The sequence below is a fragment of the Pezoporus wallicus genome, unplaced genomic scaffold, assembly GCF_028554395.1.
Source record: "Pezoporus wallicus isolate ANWC-B61680 ecotype Strahan unplaced genomic scaffold, APGP_CSIRO_Pwel_v1 contig_420, whole genome shotgun sequence".
Lineage (NCBI taxonomy): Eukaryota > Metazoa > Chordata > Aves > Psittaciformes > Psittacidae > Pezoporus > Pezoporus wallicus.
The window spans coordinates 1598160-1616026 of record NW_026636658.1 but is presented as its reverse complement, the minus strand read 5'-3'; the positions used below and the strand labels follow the sequence as shown (position 1 = coordinate 1616026).

Here is a 17867-nt window from a genome sequence, read left to right as displayed (position 1 = left end):
CCTACTTTTATTGCTCAGCACTGTCATACAGAATAGGATACCCCTTCCATTAGCTGGGGGCAGCTTCCCCACCTATGTCCCCTCCCCGGTTCTTATGCCCCCCCCCCCCCCCAAGCCTACTTGCTGCTGGGTCAGCATGGGAAACATAGGAGGCCTTGAGGCTGTGTAAGCACTGCTCCACAACAGCTAAACCACCTGTGTGTCATCACCACTGTTGTGGTCACAAATCCAAAACACAGCTGCTGTGAAGAAAATTACCTCAATTCCAGCAAAAACGAATACAAGTTCTAAACCTTGCCTGCAAACTCATATGTTTTTATTCAGAGAAAATCCATGTTTCTGCTACCCCAGGTGAGATCCAACCTAGCAGCTTTGTAATGAACAGTTCCATTAGCATCTTAGGAGCGCTCAGAGAAAAACAATCTCCTAATAAACTGGCATTAGTAGTTTTTGTTATGGGCATATTTTTTCTCCAGAAGGAAAGTAGAAGAGAATACAGCAGCACACTCGGTTTATTAAAATCAATGAGTTAGAACACAGTAACTAGCTATGGAACTGACAAGAAGAGACCATTAATAGCCAATGATAAAGCACCCCATAGGAAATGCAATTATGCTAAAGGGCATTCTGTTCCTTTCTTCAAAAGGCCCATCACAGAGGGCACAGCCAGAGTGGTACTGAACGCTGCACCAAGGTTGTGGGGGAAAAAGAGACCTCTTTGTATTGTAAGCCCTACAGAAATTCTGTGCTGTGACAGAGCTCTTCAAGAGCTGCAAATTAATATCATGCCTTTAAATTTAAATTCAAGCTGGAAGCATCGCTGCTTACAGAACACAACCTTGATGTTGCATGCTCTTGGACTGCAGCTTCAGAAATATGCAAAACAGAGCTCAGCTTAGTAAACCTAAAAGCTCACTTTTGTTTTCTTGAGCAGATTCAGAAGCTACCTATATTATGCATATAAATACTTAATGAGAAAAAAAGAGTCACAAAAAGGTAAAATAGTTTGTAATTAGTATAAGACAACTTTGTTCAAGGCCACAAATGCATTATTTGATGTAATTAGTCTGGAATATAACATTCACAGACAAATGTTCCTGATAATACTGTGTGCTGTATAGCAGCAGTGGATAACAGCTGGAGATAACCAGCATAACTACTGGATATATCCAGTATAACAACTGGCTATGCTTTTCAAACTTATTCTCAGTATTTAATTCATTGAATTCTGCTGTACACCAGCTCTGCTGTAAAGTTCAGAGACATTTTTTTCACAAGCTTCTAACAAGTTACTCTGGATCTGTAATTACTGAGACCAAATTGAGTCAAAATGCCAAGTGGGATTACTCTTTCTCAATGCCTGGAGTCACACAGAGTGAGTAAGTACATAAAGCATCATGGGTATCCCCAGATATATAACAGTCTAGTTATGGACCACAGTACTTTCAACAGGAGATTTAACATGTGCAATAGTTTTCTGCATGTTGCATGAATTGCATGAATTGCCTTAAAGAACAAGGTAAGAATAATATCTTGAACCTGTTGGAATTCAGGGATGGCATTTTAATATCCTAAAAAAGTCTAAGGGTACTTTGCGCTTGCACAGTACTATAAGTGCACTCTTAAGTAATATGCTCATCTCCTGTAACTGCTCATTGTGATTTACTATCTATCTCTGTAATCATTTTCTGGCCTTCTTTTTCTTCATTTCTCAGAATTGAGTCCAGAAAGACCATACAGCTTCAATTTTACGATCAAAAATGATATAAAAGTGTTTTTTTTTCAATGTAAAAAATACCTAGAGCTTTCAGAAAACACATGATAAGTGTTAGAATGTGCAGAGAGCAGCTAAAGATGCTGAACAGAATTCTTTTTTTTAATTATATTGTTAGCAGAACAAATGGATAGTAAGGCTCTAAAAATAAATATATAAATGAAGCTTTGTTAAGGGGACTTATTTTGGTCTGCCCATTTTTATTGATGACTATCATCAGCATGATGTAAAGATTTCAAATCCATTTAAATTCTCCTGAATTGTATTATTTCTTGATCAACAACAATGTGATCCATTTATTCCTATCCAACAACAATGTGATCCATTCCTATTGTAACCATCACTAAATTATCTGAGCACAATTTCCATGCAAGACAAACAGTAAAGTAATGAAGTAACACAGTAAATGGGCAGTCAGTAGGATAACTCATATTGGCATCTATTGGCTTAGCTAAATCCTCTGTGAATGCTTTGATTTCTTTTCCCCTTTAGTTTAAAACGCAACACATTTTCATTACTCCTGATGATTCTGAGGAGCTTTAAACTGCTTCTGTCTACTGAAGGGAAATGTACAGTTCTTTTCAGTGTGACAATAAATAGAGAATTGCTTCACTGCTGCTGTAATTCTTATGTAGCTCCCCTAGTAGGAGAAAGCCCCTGGCTAAAATAAAATAAAATAAAATAAAACAAAACAATTATCTCAATGTGAATTAACCTTAGGAAATAGAGGTCTCCTTTGTTTTTTGAAAAGCCCAAATATATCTAGCATCCTATTCTCTCAGAGATTCCTTTGGAAATGTCTTTCTTTGTTAATACATTCTACACATGGGTACAAAAGGGGAAAGTCACTAAAATCATTTTCCTATTGTTAAGAGACGTTGTGGACTATAGGTTATAACAGAGTCTGAAATGGGAATTCTGAACATGATCTCAAAACGTAATACATAAAATGCATCTTCTGTCAAGCAATAGGGATGTTTTATAGCACACAAATCTGTAGGGGGAAGATGTTGAATAAGATTGAAAAGTTAAGAGAGTCCTGAGGATTTTTCTGTCCCTGCACTAAACTGAATTTCATAATAGTAGACTGTAAAGAAAGCAACATTTTGGAGCTGAATGTATTAAAAGCTGTTCCGTTTATGCGTTAAAACAGAAAGAACATATATCCTGTGATGTTACTAACATAATTTGTAACTATTAGAAACATACATCATTTAGCTTAAAAATATTTTTAATACTTTATTCTCTAAGGCAAAATGTGATTTATGCCCCAGAGATTAAGAAAAAAAAAAAAAAAAAGGCAAAATTCTCCATTCTAAGGGCTTGGTTTGTCATTTACATGTCACTTCCTTTGAGCAGAGTGATTTACCATTATTCAGGGTCTCAAATGTTGTTCCTGCTAAGAAGGAAAACTGATGATACAATAAGTCCTTCTTGAACACAAACCTCATTTTTCTTCTTCCAAACCCTTCTGGTACAGAGTACATAATAAGTATCTAAGGAAGGATAGTTCTTTTCCACGAGGGTCCCAAGCTGGTTTGGTTTGGGTTTTTTTTTCACCCTTGCATAGGTTAAAACTTTGCATTTAACTCATCTACTTTAGGTTTTGATTGACCTTGCCCAAGGTCCCTGTTTCCAGTAACAACTTCAATTTCTTCAGCTATCGTACTCCAAAAGAATGGCAATGCTACAATTAGATTTACCTTGAATGGCTGCTCCCTCCATGAAGTTCAGGCATGAACCCTCAAAACAGTATCTGTGAAAGATGACTGTTTTGTCCCTGATGTAGTCATAGATAGGTTCTTTTGCTGAACAAATTATTATGTTCTGAAAATAAAGGATCTGAATCAGGGAGAGAGATTTTCTGTAAGTGCCAGCATTTATCCACGAGCACATTGTTCCATTTACCTTCTTTTCTACATAGCATTTTTAAAAATTGCTGTTGCAAAGAACAGCTGCCACCTACTTGACCCTCAGATAAAGATGGTGACCAAAGAACTCTTCATTCCCTTTTGTTCAGGTTCTCACAGCATGTTCTTTAATATTATCGGTACTCAACTACACCCATCTACTTGAGTCCTAGCCCTTCACTTTTGCAATCTAATCCACTAGCATGGAAGTCAGTGGAAAGCCAACACTAAGATGTTTTTTACTGTAGTCTTAAGTTATATGAATGGCCAGCCCACAGCCTATTGCTAGAGTAGTTAAATTTGCAGCCAACTGTTAGAATAAATCCTGCTTTTACATCTTAGTGTAAGCTTCTGTACTGCATCATCTAATATTCTTAGAGAAGTGGTTATGAATTGAATCAAAATAATGGAATCAGGATTATGCAAAAATACCTGCTACATGTTACTCCAGCTGCCACAACAGATGTATGTAAGTACTGGCTCTGCCATAAGCAAGACATTATGTTCCTACAAAATGGCCATCCTTCAGTCATTTTGACTTGCCAACAGTACATGGTTGAATCACTTGGGATAAATTGTTTCTGGTTCAGGAGGATTAGAGACAGCTTTAAATCTTTACAGGTAGGGTCAATCACAAGTCTCCCAAGGCATTAGCATAAACCAGCATGACAGTAGCAGACAAACCAACACAAAATCAATGCAGCATAGCGATCCGAATTCACTTCTTTGGGTTCTCCAGTCTGCTGGAGCGATGGAGTGAGCTGCCCCCCAGCTTCTTCATTACTCTGGATGTCACACAGGTGACACACTCTGTCAGCTTCACTTTCCCCTCCCCTCCACACTTTACCAGTCATTTGAGTTAGAACTATAATAAGATGCTAGTTGAGTGAATCATTTGGAGTCAAACGCATGTTACTCTTTATTCAGCTGCTGCCTGCCTGGTCCTGCATTCAAATGGCCACATCTAAAGCGACAGAACTTTGTATTCCCCATTGCAGCACTGAATTAGCCAAGGACAGGGAACAGGGAAGAGAATATTTGTAGTATTACCAGGGGAGCAAGGGAAGAAAAAAGTTTCCTGACCTTTAAAACAGTTAGATAGCTCCGCAAGCTGTTACATAGAATGAAGTGGATGGCATCACTTTAACACATCGCACAGAAAATTCTCAGTGGTGCTTAAGAGATGGTTTTGAATCTGTGTCCAAAACATACTTTAAGAGCAATGTAAGAGGCATCAGACTTCACTTCTGATAAAATCAGTTTGAACTTCTGGAGATGATGAAGCTAGTGGAGCTTCCCTATGTCTAGTACTCCTCCTCTACTCCTAACCTGTGTTTGTTCACTGCTTCATTTATGATGGGCTTAGATGAAAAATTCTCAGAAACAGGCTTTAGAAAATACTTTGTCTGCACGTCTTACAGCCTAGACAGAAAATCCCCCAAAGTATTACATACAAAGTACAAAGAAATAGGAAAGCTCTACCCAGTCCTCTATCTCGCTTTGTTAGTGTGAACGAAAATGTTCTACCCCATTACTTATCATAGCTAAGACATTTCCAAGGTTTTTTGCTTCCTCTAAATACAATGCACTGAATACATAGCCCAATATGAAATAAACACATATTGTAGATGAAATAAATGCATATTGTGAGATTAAGGACTATCAATGGACTTAGACCGCAACAAATCCACAGCCCAAGGAGGTGGTGGTGATAATCTCTACCATAAGTCAGAAAGGTCCTGGAACTTCTTAACCTGATGCAGGGGGGGTTGGTGGAGGAACTGCATTCACAAAGAGGTCTTCAGGAGTGCTCACTAGGTGCATGAAATCCTGCAACAAGTTTTGAAACTCCATATATAGGTGCATAGGCTTGCAGGAAGGGGATTTATTTAGACCAAGGGGCCATCAACAAACCGATGCAGGCACCTAATGCTCAAGTCAACAGATAAAAGTTTAAACACCCATAGAACCACAACCAGCGATCCCCCAAAATCCATGTTCAGCTGCCTGGCTCCTATCACCATGAAGAGAGCTATTGTATAAAGCCTTAGGTGTGCGTTACAGCAGTTTCAAACTCGGGTCTCTTGCTCACAACTCATTCCCACTGTGGTCATCCTGATGCTGAAAGCATTCACTTAGTTGGCCCTAAGAACAGCTTCAGGACCAGGAATGATCAAGCCCTGATGGCACCTTAATGTGACGATTTAAGTCGCGATGCCATCAGGTGTGGGGCATGGAGGGGACCAGGGTGTGTGAGGGAGGCCAGCCCAACGTGACAGCCTTTCAGGCGTTCCAGAGTGCACACCAGCTCCTCGAGGGCTTCGGGCTGTGCCTATGGTGACAGTGCGTGAGGATTGTCCGGCTGTGCCCCGGCCCTGGGGAAGGTTTCAGCACAGCCGTGGCCCCCGTGGCTCCCTCCGCGAGGGGCGGCGCGGTGCCGGTGCGGCCGCGGCGGATGGTGCTGCGCAGCTAGTCGGTGCATTGCGGCGGTGGCGGCAGGGGAGCGCTGTACCGCTCCGCGCCTGCGGCCATTGCACACCGCGCCTCGCACCGGAGCGGCGGCGGGAGTCAGCGGCGCAGCTCGCCATGGCCAAGGAGGGAGCGCAGCGTGCGGAGGAGACGGAGCAGATGATCGAGAAGGAAGGCGGCAAGGAAGCGGGCGAAGGCAGCGCCGCCGGCAGCCTGCGGGCTGCGGACACTAAGGAGATGAGAGCCGTAGTGCTGTCCGCCTTCGGGGGGCTCAACAAGCTCCGCGTGTCCAAGAAAGCCATGCCGGAGCCGCAGGACGGGGAGCTGAAGATCCGCGTCAAAGCCTGGTCCAGTATCACCCCTTGCCCTCTCCTTGGCGCTAGGGACGGGCGGGGCCGGGGGCTTCTCTCCCTGTGCTGGGGTTCGGAGGGGCCGGGTGCGGGGTGATCGCGGGCGGGCGGCTGCTGCTCCAGCACCAACTTCCCTCACTCGTGGCTTCCTCTCGGCGGGGAGCCCCGCTCCGAGCTGCCGCCGCGGCTCCTGCCCCGGGCCGCCAAGCGCCCGGGTACCGGCTGATGCCCGGGCAGCGACTGATGCTCAGCGATGGGCTCCGAGCCGCTTGGGCATGGGGTGAAGCCGGGGTTTGGGTGCTGTCAGTAGCGGCTGGGGAGGGAAAGAAATGTAATTGATGTGCACGGTACCAATAGGGGTAAATGGGGAAAACCTGTTTAACTGCGCTTCGGGGTTTGTTATTTTCTCTCTGAGAAATGTGGGAGCCAGCTTGCATGTGGTACTCAGCACCCGTCCCTTCCCCTTCTCATACAGGCTGTTATTTTTCTCCTGGGGATCACTCACTTTACTTATCATAATTTTTCTTCAGCGCTGGTGTGGTGGAGCAGTGGAGCTGGGGGTAACTCTCCAGTGTTGGATGTCTGTGTCTGGTTGACAAGTGGTTAGCGATCTGGTAGCATCTTGCAATAAGCTTTCCTAGAACGCTTATTTTTGTTTTCCCCAGACAATTGGAGCAGACTGTGCTTCCTCGATAGCTGGTTCTCACTGCACTTGTTTCTCATGAAAATGGGGTTGTTTTCACAACTCGGTATGTACCAAAACCCAAATTAATTTAGCCTAGGCAGGGATTTGCCTTTTGTTGTCCTTTTATGCTACGTGAAAACGTGGTGCTTCTGAAAGACAAATTTCAAGGTGAAGGCCAAGTTGTTTATTTTGGAAGTAACTTTAGTTAAAAACGATACTGGTATGGGGCAGTGAACTTGTTTTGAGGTGCGTATCTAGTGCATCTTGGAACATCCTGGTAGGTTAATGCAGCCAAATATCTTGGCCTGTTCAGGCACTGCACTTTCCATCCTGTACTTAACAGGAATCATAATACTTACACAAGTCACAAATGACCTGTGCAAGTATTTCCCCCCCACCCTGAGGTGTTGTCTATAAAAAATGGTGATATCCATGACTCTAAATGAGGACTAATAGAGCTGAGGTGTTTTGCATTCTCATTTGATTATTTTTTTCTTTACTAAGTCTGAATGGGAAATGCAAGAAATTCCATGCTAAGTGAGTATAAGCAATAATGGTAACACAGTAGCTGCTGGGTAGCTCGTTTTTCTTTCAGACAGGGCTGTAATTCTGTTTGAGAATAGGCTATGTTGTTTTCAATGATTTTTTTTCCCTAGCTATTGAATTAATATGCAAAATTAAAATGTTCTGAGCACATGGACATATTCCTTTAAACACGTGGGGGTTTCACAGCACTGCCTAGTACCAGTATGGCTCTCCAGTACCAGTATGAATTACAGTTTCATCAAAGCAGTAGATAATGTTTGTACCACAAATGGCAAGTTACCTGCAAAAGAACACTTGGCTGTAAAATAGGAGCAGTTAGCTCTGGTACAAATATATTGCTTTCCCAGGTTGCATTATCACTAGTGAGCTGTGCAAGTTGCGCACTTGTTGTTTAATGCCAGCAGACCTGCTTGACTGCTTCATAGTTACTGCCAGGTTGCAAGATGCCATGTGTGCATGTGTGTTTTGGAAGCTCCCCTTCATGCCAGAAGAGCCCGTGGGCTGTATAGCATCTGTTTGCCATTCTATCTGCTTGGCAGTCTGGGCTGGAAACAGCCATAGGGCTGAAATGTGATCAGGTCACCAAAGCGTGCTTCCAAATAAGGCAAAATCAATTTGCCGATCTTCTTGACGTGAGTCTGTAAATACAGAAGATTGACCAGGATGATGATGGACTTGCAGTCTGGTCTGGGAGACTGAGCGAGAAAAATGGCTGTTGTCTCTTCCCAGTGTAGTATGCAGTACACATGTAGTTCATATGTATGCACGTGCTGAACATGCAGAGCTGGGCTCTGCTAAGCCATTTTGATGACAAATAATGTTTTAGTTGAATCAGCTGTGTAGTTGACAGTCATTATAGATAATGATTATTTTTCTCCATTAACTTGTGGGGAAGAATAATCCTAAGTAAAATATGTTCATCTGTGATAAATAGTATATATAAATGACTAAAGCCCAAGTTCTGTGTGGTCTCTGCATCCACTGGAGGGTGAAACCAGTTGAATCATATGTATACATTTTGTAGTGTGGTACTGTAGATGGAGGAGAGGGAGGCCTTGTTGCTATTCACGCTAAGACATGCAATGAATAATTCTTTTGAAGGTCTGGAATATCAATGATCCAACTGAAAATGTGTCAGCTGAGATGAGTCATGTGTTAGCCTCATTCAGTGACTAAGAAATGGAACAGCCATCAATGTCCAAGCTGAGTCACAGCTTCTGCATATCTCCTGAAATAATTTTTGATTGATAATGATGAAGTAGTCAAAATTGCTGTATTTGTTTGTGTGGTAATTTGCAATCTGCAGAACACTGTGCATAGTTTAAAATATTAAACAAGTAGCTAGAACAAACCACAGTATATTTCAGGTAGGGTGTGTGAGTAAGGACTGGTGTCCTGTGAGTAAGGAATGGTGTCCTGTAATTAACTCCCTATAATTTATTTTCACTGTTCTGATAGTTTCTTACTTGTGATACTGTATGTGTACGTCATGAGGAATGAGGCAGAAGTGACCCTGCTGGCTGTGAGATACAGCACTTTAAAAAACTGGTAGTAAATAAAAGAAATCCTAGGTATACTAGAGTAGTGGACAGATAGTGTATCGATTTTGTTCTTAAAAGCAATCTTGTTCATATACTGTTAGTGTTTCTGGATTAAAAGCATGGGATCTGATAATTTTAAACTTTTCCATTTATCTATCTATCTATCTATCTATCTATCTATCTATCTATCTATCTATCTATCTATCAATCAATCAAAAGATTGGTGGGCAATTTGCTGGCCAGGGGTAAGAGGAAGGATTATAAGAATGTAAAACTCAGTGGTCCTCTTACTTGCTCTGTTGTATTTCATTAACTTCAGTAACTCATTTCATTGGACTCTTGTGGTGAAATAGAAGAGACTGATCAAAAGCAGCACCTTTCCAAAGCAAAATGTAGAGAATGGTCTGCCTGATATGGTAGTTTGCAGTGGAAGATACTGGGCATCCTTGAGTGTGTGGACAGAGCAAGTTGGACCAAGCTGACTGTTGCTGGTCTGATGACGAAACAAGCCTAGAATACAGCTTTCTATCCACAGAACTTTTCACATTTAAAGAAAATAAAAATACGACAAAGCTAAACCACAAATACAGAAAAATGATACTCAAGATCCTCAAAATTGGTGTTAGGGTGGAACATTGCAGATTTTGACAGTCAGATGTAAAGATACTTCCATGTTTGATAAACTCTGCCTCCAGAGATGCGCAGATAATTCAGTCTGTGCAGTTCGCACTAACATTTGTGCTCTTTCACAGACGGGTTTTTGCAGAACCCCTGTGTCAGTGTATTAATCGTGATAATTCGCATGCTTCCGTATCTTCATTTGTATCTAGCTCTTTATTTCAGATTAAAAACACAACTGCAAGAAATTGTGCACTTTTTGTCACTGGATCTCTTTGCATTTACACTCCTACATATACCCTTACTTAAAGTTCAGCCAGTTTTTCTGGCTATCCATCAGAACAGGGTACTCTGTTTTGTACTGATACAAGAAATAAATTGTGCTTATTCTCTGAAACCATCACTCTTCATGAGGTGCATTTTCTTGTGATGTTCTGTCCATCTAGACTTCCCTTTTCCTGTGTCAGCTGCAGGTTAAATCTCAGTGGGTGACTGGGTAAGGTTAGGTGTCTTGGAGATAATTACTAAAGTAGCCATCCATCTTTGAATAACCTCCAGATTATTCAAAGGGAAAAAAAATAAAATGCTGGTTTTACTATGCAATGTAATTGTGCTTTCAGGTCTATTGGTGTTGATAAGGCTTGTTCAAATTTGGAAGGTAAAATAAAACAACTTATTTCTCTCTTTATTTGAAAGGGGAAAAGAATGGAAATAAATACATGTATGAGAGAAATAGGTATATGACAACATGTAAACATATAGGAGATAAAAGATGAATCAAATGAGGAAGAAACTCACAGAAAAGTTGCTAGAAATGATTTGAAATGCTGATCAACACTCTATGTTCCAGCTGGTAATTAAAATGATAAAAAGATGTGATTAGGTACATACCTTGTGCAGTGTCTTTTCTTCCCTTATCACACCTGTTCTAGTATCTAGTCTTGTAAGTTCATTCTAATAGAGATGAGCTCTCTATTTTGTTTAACACTGCTGCCTTTTATTGAGGATAAAGACAGATGAAAGAGAAATGGAACTAGAATAGAGCAGAATTGCTAGTATTATGTCGTGAGGTGCAAAACTGAGTATGTGCCCTTTCAAAAATTGTCTGACAAGTTATTTTGCAAGAATGAATATTTCTAGGAAGAGCATCAGTAATGTATTTGTAATCAAATGTCATTATCAAATGGCTATAGTCTTTTCCATATCCATCTGTCTGCTTGTTTTCTGCTTGTTACAACGTCATGGTTTGTGTTCCTACACAGGTTTTCATATCACGGTTCTGCCTTTGGCTGCCCTTTCTTGCAGGAGTGTACGAAAAGTTAACTGTAAAATGTGTGCGCTGTGAAAAGACGTATTAAAAAGGTCATCACTGAAATTAATGTACACAGGTAGCGGTTGCACCCTGTATGGTGTGGGGTTTTTGGTTTTGTGCTGTGTTTTCATTTTTTTTCTCTTCCCAAATGATGACTGCCTAGCAGGCATTTTGTTATTTGGGATTTCTCTTTTATTATGAACATTACAGTGGTAATGTAGGAGGTGGTCTTAGCCACTGGATAAGAAGTGACCTTCCTAAAATCATTCCAGAATTCCCACCTTAATTGTGCCAAAGACCTCCTAACCTCTCATGTGGTTAATGTTATGAGCTCTGTGTATGAGCATGTTGGGCTTGGTTTTTTTTTTTTGTTCGTTTTATTTTTCCTTTTTTGACTGAGTTTGTCAAGCTAGACTGCGAAAATCATCTTTTTCAAATATAATCCATAATCTTGCTTTTACAGAGCTTAGAGTTGTGAGCTCAGGTTGCTCTTAAACCCTCCACCACAATTACAAATATTTACATTTGGTGGAATTTCCTTCCCCCCTCAGTGACCTACATGTTATGAATGCTGTCTTGTCTCTGGGCTTACCTCCGTACTCTGTCTTTTTGTTTGTTGAGTCTGTTCAATCTGTTTGCTTCATTAGTATCTGACTAAAGCTCTGTGCACATCAGTAATTTCATGCATCCAAGCAGTTGCCGGTATCATATGCATGAGTAGGACTAGCTGTGTGCATAGCTTTAGAGAGTCGGGGGAGTTAGTATGCGGCAATTTTGGCTAACAATAAATACAGGGCTGTGTTTTGCAACAATGGATTCATGCTGAAGCATTGGCTAGTTAGGAGTTTGAGGAGTTTTAGCTACGTATGGCATTTGTGCCAGTAATCAGTGCATATATATGTATATAGAGAGTAGATAATGGTACCTTTTTTGGTTGTGTTTTTTTGTGGCTTCCTAGAGAACAACACAATTTTACATAATAAAGTTGGATGGTATGCATAAGACAGAGCAAAGATGCTTCAAGATTTTTGCAAAACGGAGGCTACAGGGAAAGACCTTTTTTTTTTCTGAGCAGGAACTCTGAGGCTCCAAAGACCTAAATAACCTTTGCAAAACTGTGTAAAAGTGATCCAGGAGGAAAATGTTTTAAACAACAGCCTATCTAATACTTAGTAAGTTCATGTCAAAGTGTGGGCTCCTGCCTGGAATGAGCACAAAATTCATTCCTGGAGTCATACCAGAGGTTAGAGGAGTTGCATCAGGTTGCTCTTGGCTCAAAACATCTATAATGCTTGATGTTTGGGGTTTTCTTAAATTGCACTGTGTTTACTTGCCAAGTAGTAATGCATTCATAGAAATCATAATGTTTCACTGTATTGACTTTTGAAATGCCCTTTGTGAATCTCTTCAGGTGACTTCTAAACAGTCTTGTAAGCTTTGGAGCTAACGTATGTGTGTTTTTCTTTCCAAGGCCTGTACAGCACAGTGTAAAGTCAGACTGTTCCACACATGAAGAATGTGAATGTCTGCTGAGTCCCTCTTATGCGGTGGAGCCCAGCTTTTTAATGATGGGCTTAAGTCTTCTGTCTTTCCCATCACTCAGGTCAAGTTTTCCTCCTTATATTATCTATAATAATAGTGCTGATTTTGTTTTTTCTTGTATTTTACAGTGGTTTGAACTTTATTGATTTGATGGTGAGACAGGGCAATATTGACAACCCTCCAAAGACGCCACTTATTCCTGGGTTTGAATGTTCTGGAATTGTAGAAGCTCTTGGAGATAGCGTGAAAGGATTTGAGGTAATAATTTCTTTCATTTCAGAGCAAGGAGACTGAATAATCACTGGTTCACTGTGTATGTTGTCCCTAATCCCTTCTGGTCTACCAGCGACAGCAGCCTTCACCACCCTGTTGAGATTTGAAAGGGCAATTTTTCCTTGCTGCTTCCCAAGCATGAGAATTGCCTCTTGATTTAGTTTCTAAAGCTACCACTGTCATTTCCATCAAACAGTTCCTGAAAAATCACTTGTGCCATGTGTATATCTTGATGGAATGGGAAAGCATGACTTAAATGCTTCACGAAAGTAAAAGAAATTGAGTTAACTTGTTTTCTCGGCCATGTTTGCTGTCACTATTGCTCTGTCCCTCAAAGCCCGTGTGCTGCTGATTGTAGTTCCAGCTTTTGATCTCGAGTTAACAAGACCACAGTTTAAAATAAGCATGGGTTCTTACAACCATGTGCATTCATGAAACACAGGTAGCACTGGGACTCTGATTCTGGGTGTATGACTTACAAAGCAAAAGGGTCTGTTTCACCTAGCAGAATAGCAATAAATGACAAAGAGTTAATTTATATAATAAACCTTTCATAACCGGTTGGCATTATGTACTCTTTTGTATCTCTTACTACATATAAACAGTATTCTGTCCTATCTGCTCTTCCATCATTGATGTTAAACATCCCTATTTCCCCCCAGTCTAGCATTTTATTTCCTAAGTAGATAGAAAAATAGTGAAATAGAAACTGCATGTCAATCCAATCTTATTTATAGAATCATAGAATAGTTAGGGTTGGAAAGCACCTTAAGATCATCCAGTTCCAATCCCCCTGCCATGGGCAGGGACACCTCACACTAAACCATGTGACCCAAGGCCTCGTCCAACCTGGCCTTGAACACCACCAGGGATGGAGCATTCACAACTTCTCTGGGCAACCCATTCCAGTGCCTCACCACCCTCACATTAAAGAACTTCCTCCTTATATCCAATCTAAACTTCCCCTGTTTAAGTTTTAACCCGTTGCGCTTGTCCTGTCACTACAGTCCCTAATGAAGAGTCCCTCCACAGCATCCCTATAGGCCCCCTTCAGATACTGGAAGGCTGCTATGAGGTCTCCACGCAGCCTTCTCTTCTCCAGGCTGAACAGACCCAACTTTCTCAGCCTATCTTCATACGGGAGGTGCTCCAGTCCCCCGATCATCCTCATGGCCTCCTCTGGACTTGTTCCAACAGTTCCATGTCCTTTTTATGTTGAGGACACCAGAACTGCGCACAATACTCCAGGTGAGGTCTCACGAGAGCAGAGCAGAGGGGCAGGATCACCTCCTTCGACCTGCTGGTCACGCTTCTTTGGATGCAGCCCAGGATACGGTTGGCTTTCTGGGCTGTGAGCGCACACTGAAGCCGGCTCATGTTCATTTTCTCATCAACCAACACCCCCAGGTCCTTCTCCGCAGGGCTGCTCTGAATCTCTTCTCTGCCCAACCTGTAGCTGTGCCTGGGATTGCTCAGACCCAGGTGTAGGACCTTGCTCTTGTCATGGTTAAACTCTATGAGGTTGTCATCAGCCCACCTCACAAGCATGTCAAGGTCCCTCTGGATGGCATTCCTTCCCTCCAGGGTATCAACCGAACCACACAGCTTGGTGTCATCGGCAAACTTGCTGCGGGCGCACTCAATCCCCCTGTCCATGTCACCGACAAAGATGTTGAACAAGACCAGTCCCAACCCCGATCCCTGAGGGACACCACTCGTTACTGATCTCCAGCTGAGCATTGAGCCATTGACCACAACTCTTTGTGTGTGGCCATCCAGCCAGTTCTTTGTCCACCAAGGGGTCCATCCATCAAATTGATGTCTCTCCAATTTAGAGACAAGGATGTCGTGTGGGACAGTGTCGAACGCTTTGCACAGGTCCAGGTAGATGACATCAACTGCTCTACCCCTGTCCATCAGTTCCGTAGCCCCATCATAGAAGGCCACCAAGTTGGTCAGGCAGGATTTCCCCTTAGTGAAGCCATGCTGGCTGTCACCAAGCACCTTGTTGATTTTCATGTGCCTTTGCATGCCTTCCAGGAGAATCTGCTCCAAGGTTTTGCCAGGCACAGAGGTGAGACTGACTGGTCTGTAATTCCCCAGGTCATCCATTTTCCCCTTCTTGAAAATGGGGGTTATATTTCCCTTTTTCCAGTCGTCGGGAACTTCACCTGACTGCCATGATTTCTCAAATATGATGGCCAGCGGCTTAGCAACTTCATTCGCCAGCTCCTTCAGGACCCGTGGATGGATTTCATCAGGTCCCATGGACTTGTGCGCATTCAGGTTCTTAAAATGGTCTTGAACCAAATCCTCTCCTACAGTTGGCTTAGGGTCTTCATTCTCACAGTCCCTGCATCTGCCTTCCAAGACTTGGGTGGTGTGGTCAGAGCATTTGCCAGTGAAGACTGAGGGAAAGAAGTCATTAAGAACCTCAGCCTTCTCCAAATCCAGGAATCTGGATTATTTTAGTCATGTCATTGAGCAGTTGCATTTTCTTAGTTCTTACTGCATCTTAAGTAAGGCAGTTGCTTAAAATATTTTTATTTAAAGGTAACATTTTTGCTCTTCTGGAAAAGATGTGACGTTTCTCAGTTGAGTGAAGATAATGGCCAGTTTAGTTTCTGGTAGGATCTCAGTGATGAGACATTTCTCTGCCTTCCCCCTCTTGCCTCATCTCCGCCTCAAAACAAGTCATAATCTTCCAATGTTTTTTGTGACAAACAATAACTGAACAGAAACTTTGCTGCTTTAGAAACTCTACTGCTTCAGTTGTTCCACTCTAGTATCTGTGCTTCATAGTTACACTCCATATCAAAGAATTTTCTATGAAAGGAGCACAGTCTCTTCTCTAGATCAGCAGTCTCAGTTTAAAAGTCCCATCTATTTTTAAAGGGCATTGTGAGGCTATAGCATATGGTGCTTTTATGAATAACATTGCACCTGACTGAATATAGTGGATCTCTTTTCAAGTTAGGTCTTTGTTCTGACTGCAGAATGCATTTGTGCTATGGAGTACTCCCTGAAACTGAAACAAGAGTGGGATTTAATTTTTTTGCATGTAACCTGCATACCCCATGGTAGTGTTTGAGTGACCTAGAGGAAGGATCAACACTTAGAATAATTCTGCAGTGATATAAGCCTATAAGCAGGAGGAAGTGCCACGAAGAAGATGCAAAAATGTTCTGTCAGTTTCTTTACGGATTTATTGCATGGAATAGGAGCACACCCAATGCTTGTTGTCTCCTTGACATAAGCTGTTTTCACTGTCAAGAGCAGTGACAGGAATGACAAAGATTGTGCCCTACGTCTCCTGACTTCCTTTCCCTTTGAAGATCTCTTTCAGTTGAAGCCGCATTGAAGTGGGCATTTCATGCTCTGGAAAAATGTGCCTTACAGGCCCTTAGCTTGTATTACCTGAAATAGCCTGTAATACCTGAGATATTACCTAAGAGGTTGCCAGCCATTTCTTGTCTTCGTTTGCTGTGATTGTGTAATTGTATGAGAAATGTCATCATTGAATGGCAGTCCATTTTGACAGTGAAAACATACCTTACAATGAAATAAAGCCTTTTTTTGTGGAATAATGGTGTAATGCCTATTCCTTCTCCCATTAAAAGGAAAAGCTGATTTCTGCTGAGCTCAACTGTATCAGGCCTTGTATCTCTAGTTGTGGGGACAATTCTCAGGAGCTAAGGCCTAATCTCAGATGATGACTAAGCTCTGTATAGTGTTTGTGGTAAAATAAAGTATTTAATGTTACTAAGAAATCCCTCAGGAATCACCAAGAGGGACTTCTCTACATTCTTTTTGGTAACCATTCATATTTGTTTCCAAGGATATAGGATGTATTAACATCTTCACTAATAAATCCTAGCAGACTTTAGATTTTAGGTGCTTCTCTAAGAGCAAAAGGCAACCACAGAGTGGTTACCAGTGAGGCACTACTAATTTGAATGTCTTTTTCAAAAGGAGGAGGCATTTTGGTTAAAACTGGAATGTCATTTCTGTTTCGGCATCCTCACTCTGAACCTTTCAAATCAGCAGCACCTTAGTTTTCAGCAAACCTGCAATAACGCAAACTGATGACAAGTACCTGGGAGACTAAAATGAGCTTGTGCTATAAATGTGTCCCTGAAGGTAAAAGTGTTGAGCTTTAATCCATTGCTGTGGAATATAGCTGAAGTAGTCCAAGAACAACCTATAGTATTTCTAAAACATTAGTGGGTATTAGTAGAATGTAAGATGCAGAATATCAGGCAGATAAGGTATTTTAGAGGGACAGCTGCTGTTAGTTTTACTTAAAACATTAAATACTGCTATGTGTGATGCTATTCCTGCGTTATCACTTACACTGTGGCCCCAGTGAAGAGCTCCTTTCATGGTTAAGGATGCTATTTTTGTTGGTGTGTTACAGAAAGGCAAAGAAGTCTAAAATAAGGTAAAAGGTGTGCAGGGGCTGCTAGTGACAAGCAGTTATTGAGAGCTTTGCCTGTGAAGGTTTACGCACTGTGGCTCTCCCTAGTAGTGCCAGCAGACCAATTTCTGCTTTTACATGAGTTGCTTTCCAAGTCTGATTGTGCCTCTGCAGGAGCCTCACAGCTCCAATTGCTTTGTTATTATTCTTGCCCATCTGTGGGGAGTCACTATCTGCAGTTTAAAAACCTGGTGCTGCAATGAAGGCCATTATACAGACGTATAGATTTGATGTGCCTGGAGGTTCTGAGAGGTTCCTAGGAGCAACCAACCATATCTAATATTAACATAAAATCTTTATTTCTCCATAGTGAAATACCCTTTCACTACTATATATTTTCCAAAGAAACTGAGTAATGTTTCAAAGGAAG

General features: G+C 41.6%; 1 protein-coding gene across 1 annotated transcript in view; it reads left to right on the top strand.

Moving 5' to 3' along the window:
• The first annotated feature begins 6155 nt into the window (after positions 1–6155).
• VAT1L (vesicle amine transport 1 like) overlaps positions 6156–17867 on the top strand; it is a 63173-nt gene continuing 51461 nt past the window's right edge. Inside the window, exons 1-2 of the mRNA XM_057401167.1 lie at positions 6156–6500; positions 12876–13005. Coding sequence (XP_057257150.1) covers positions 6271–6500; positions 12876–13005 — 360 coding nt within the window. The 5' untranslated portion in view covers positions 6156–6270. The remainder of the gene's footprint in view (positions 6501–12875; positions 13006–17867) is intronic.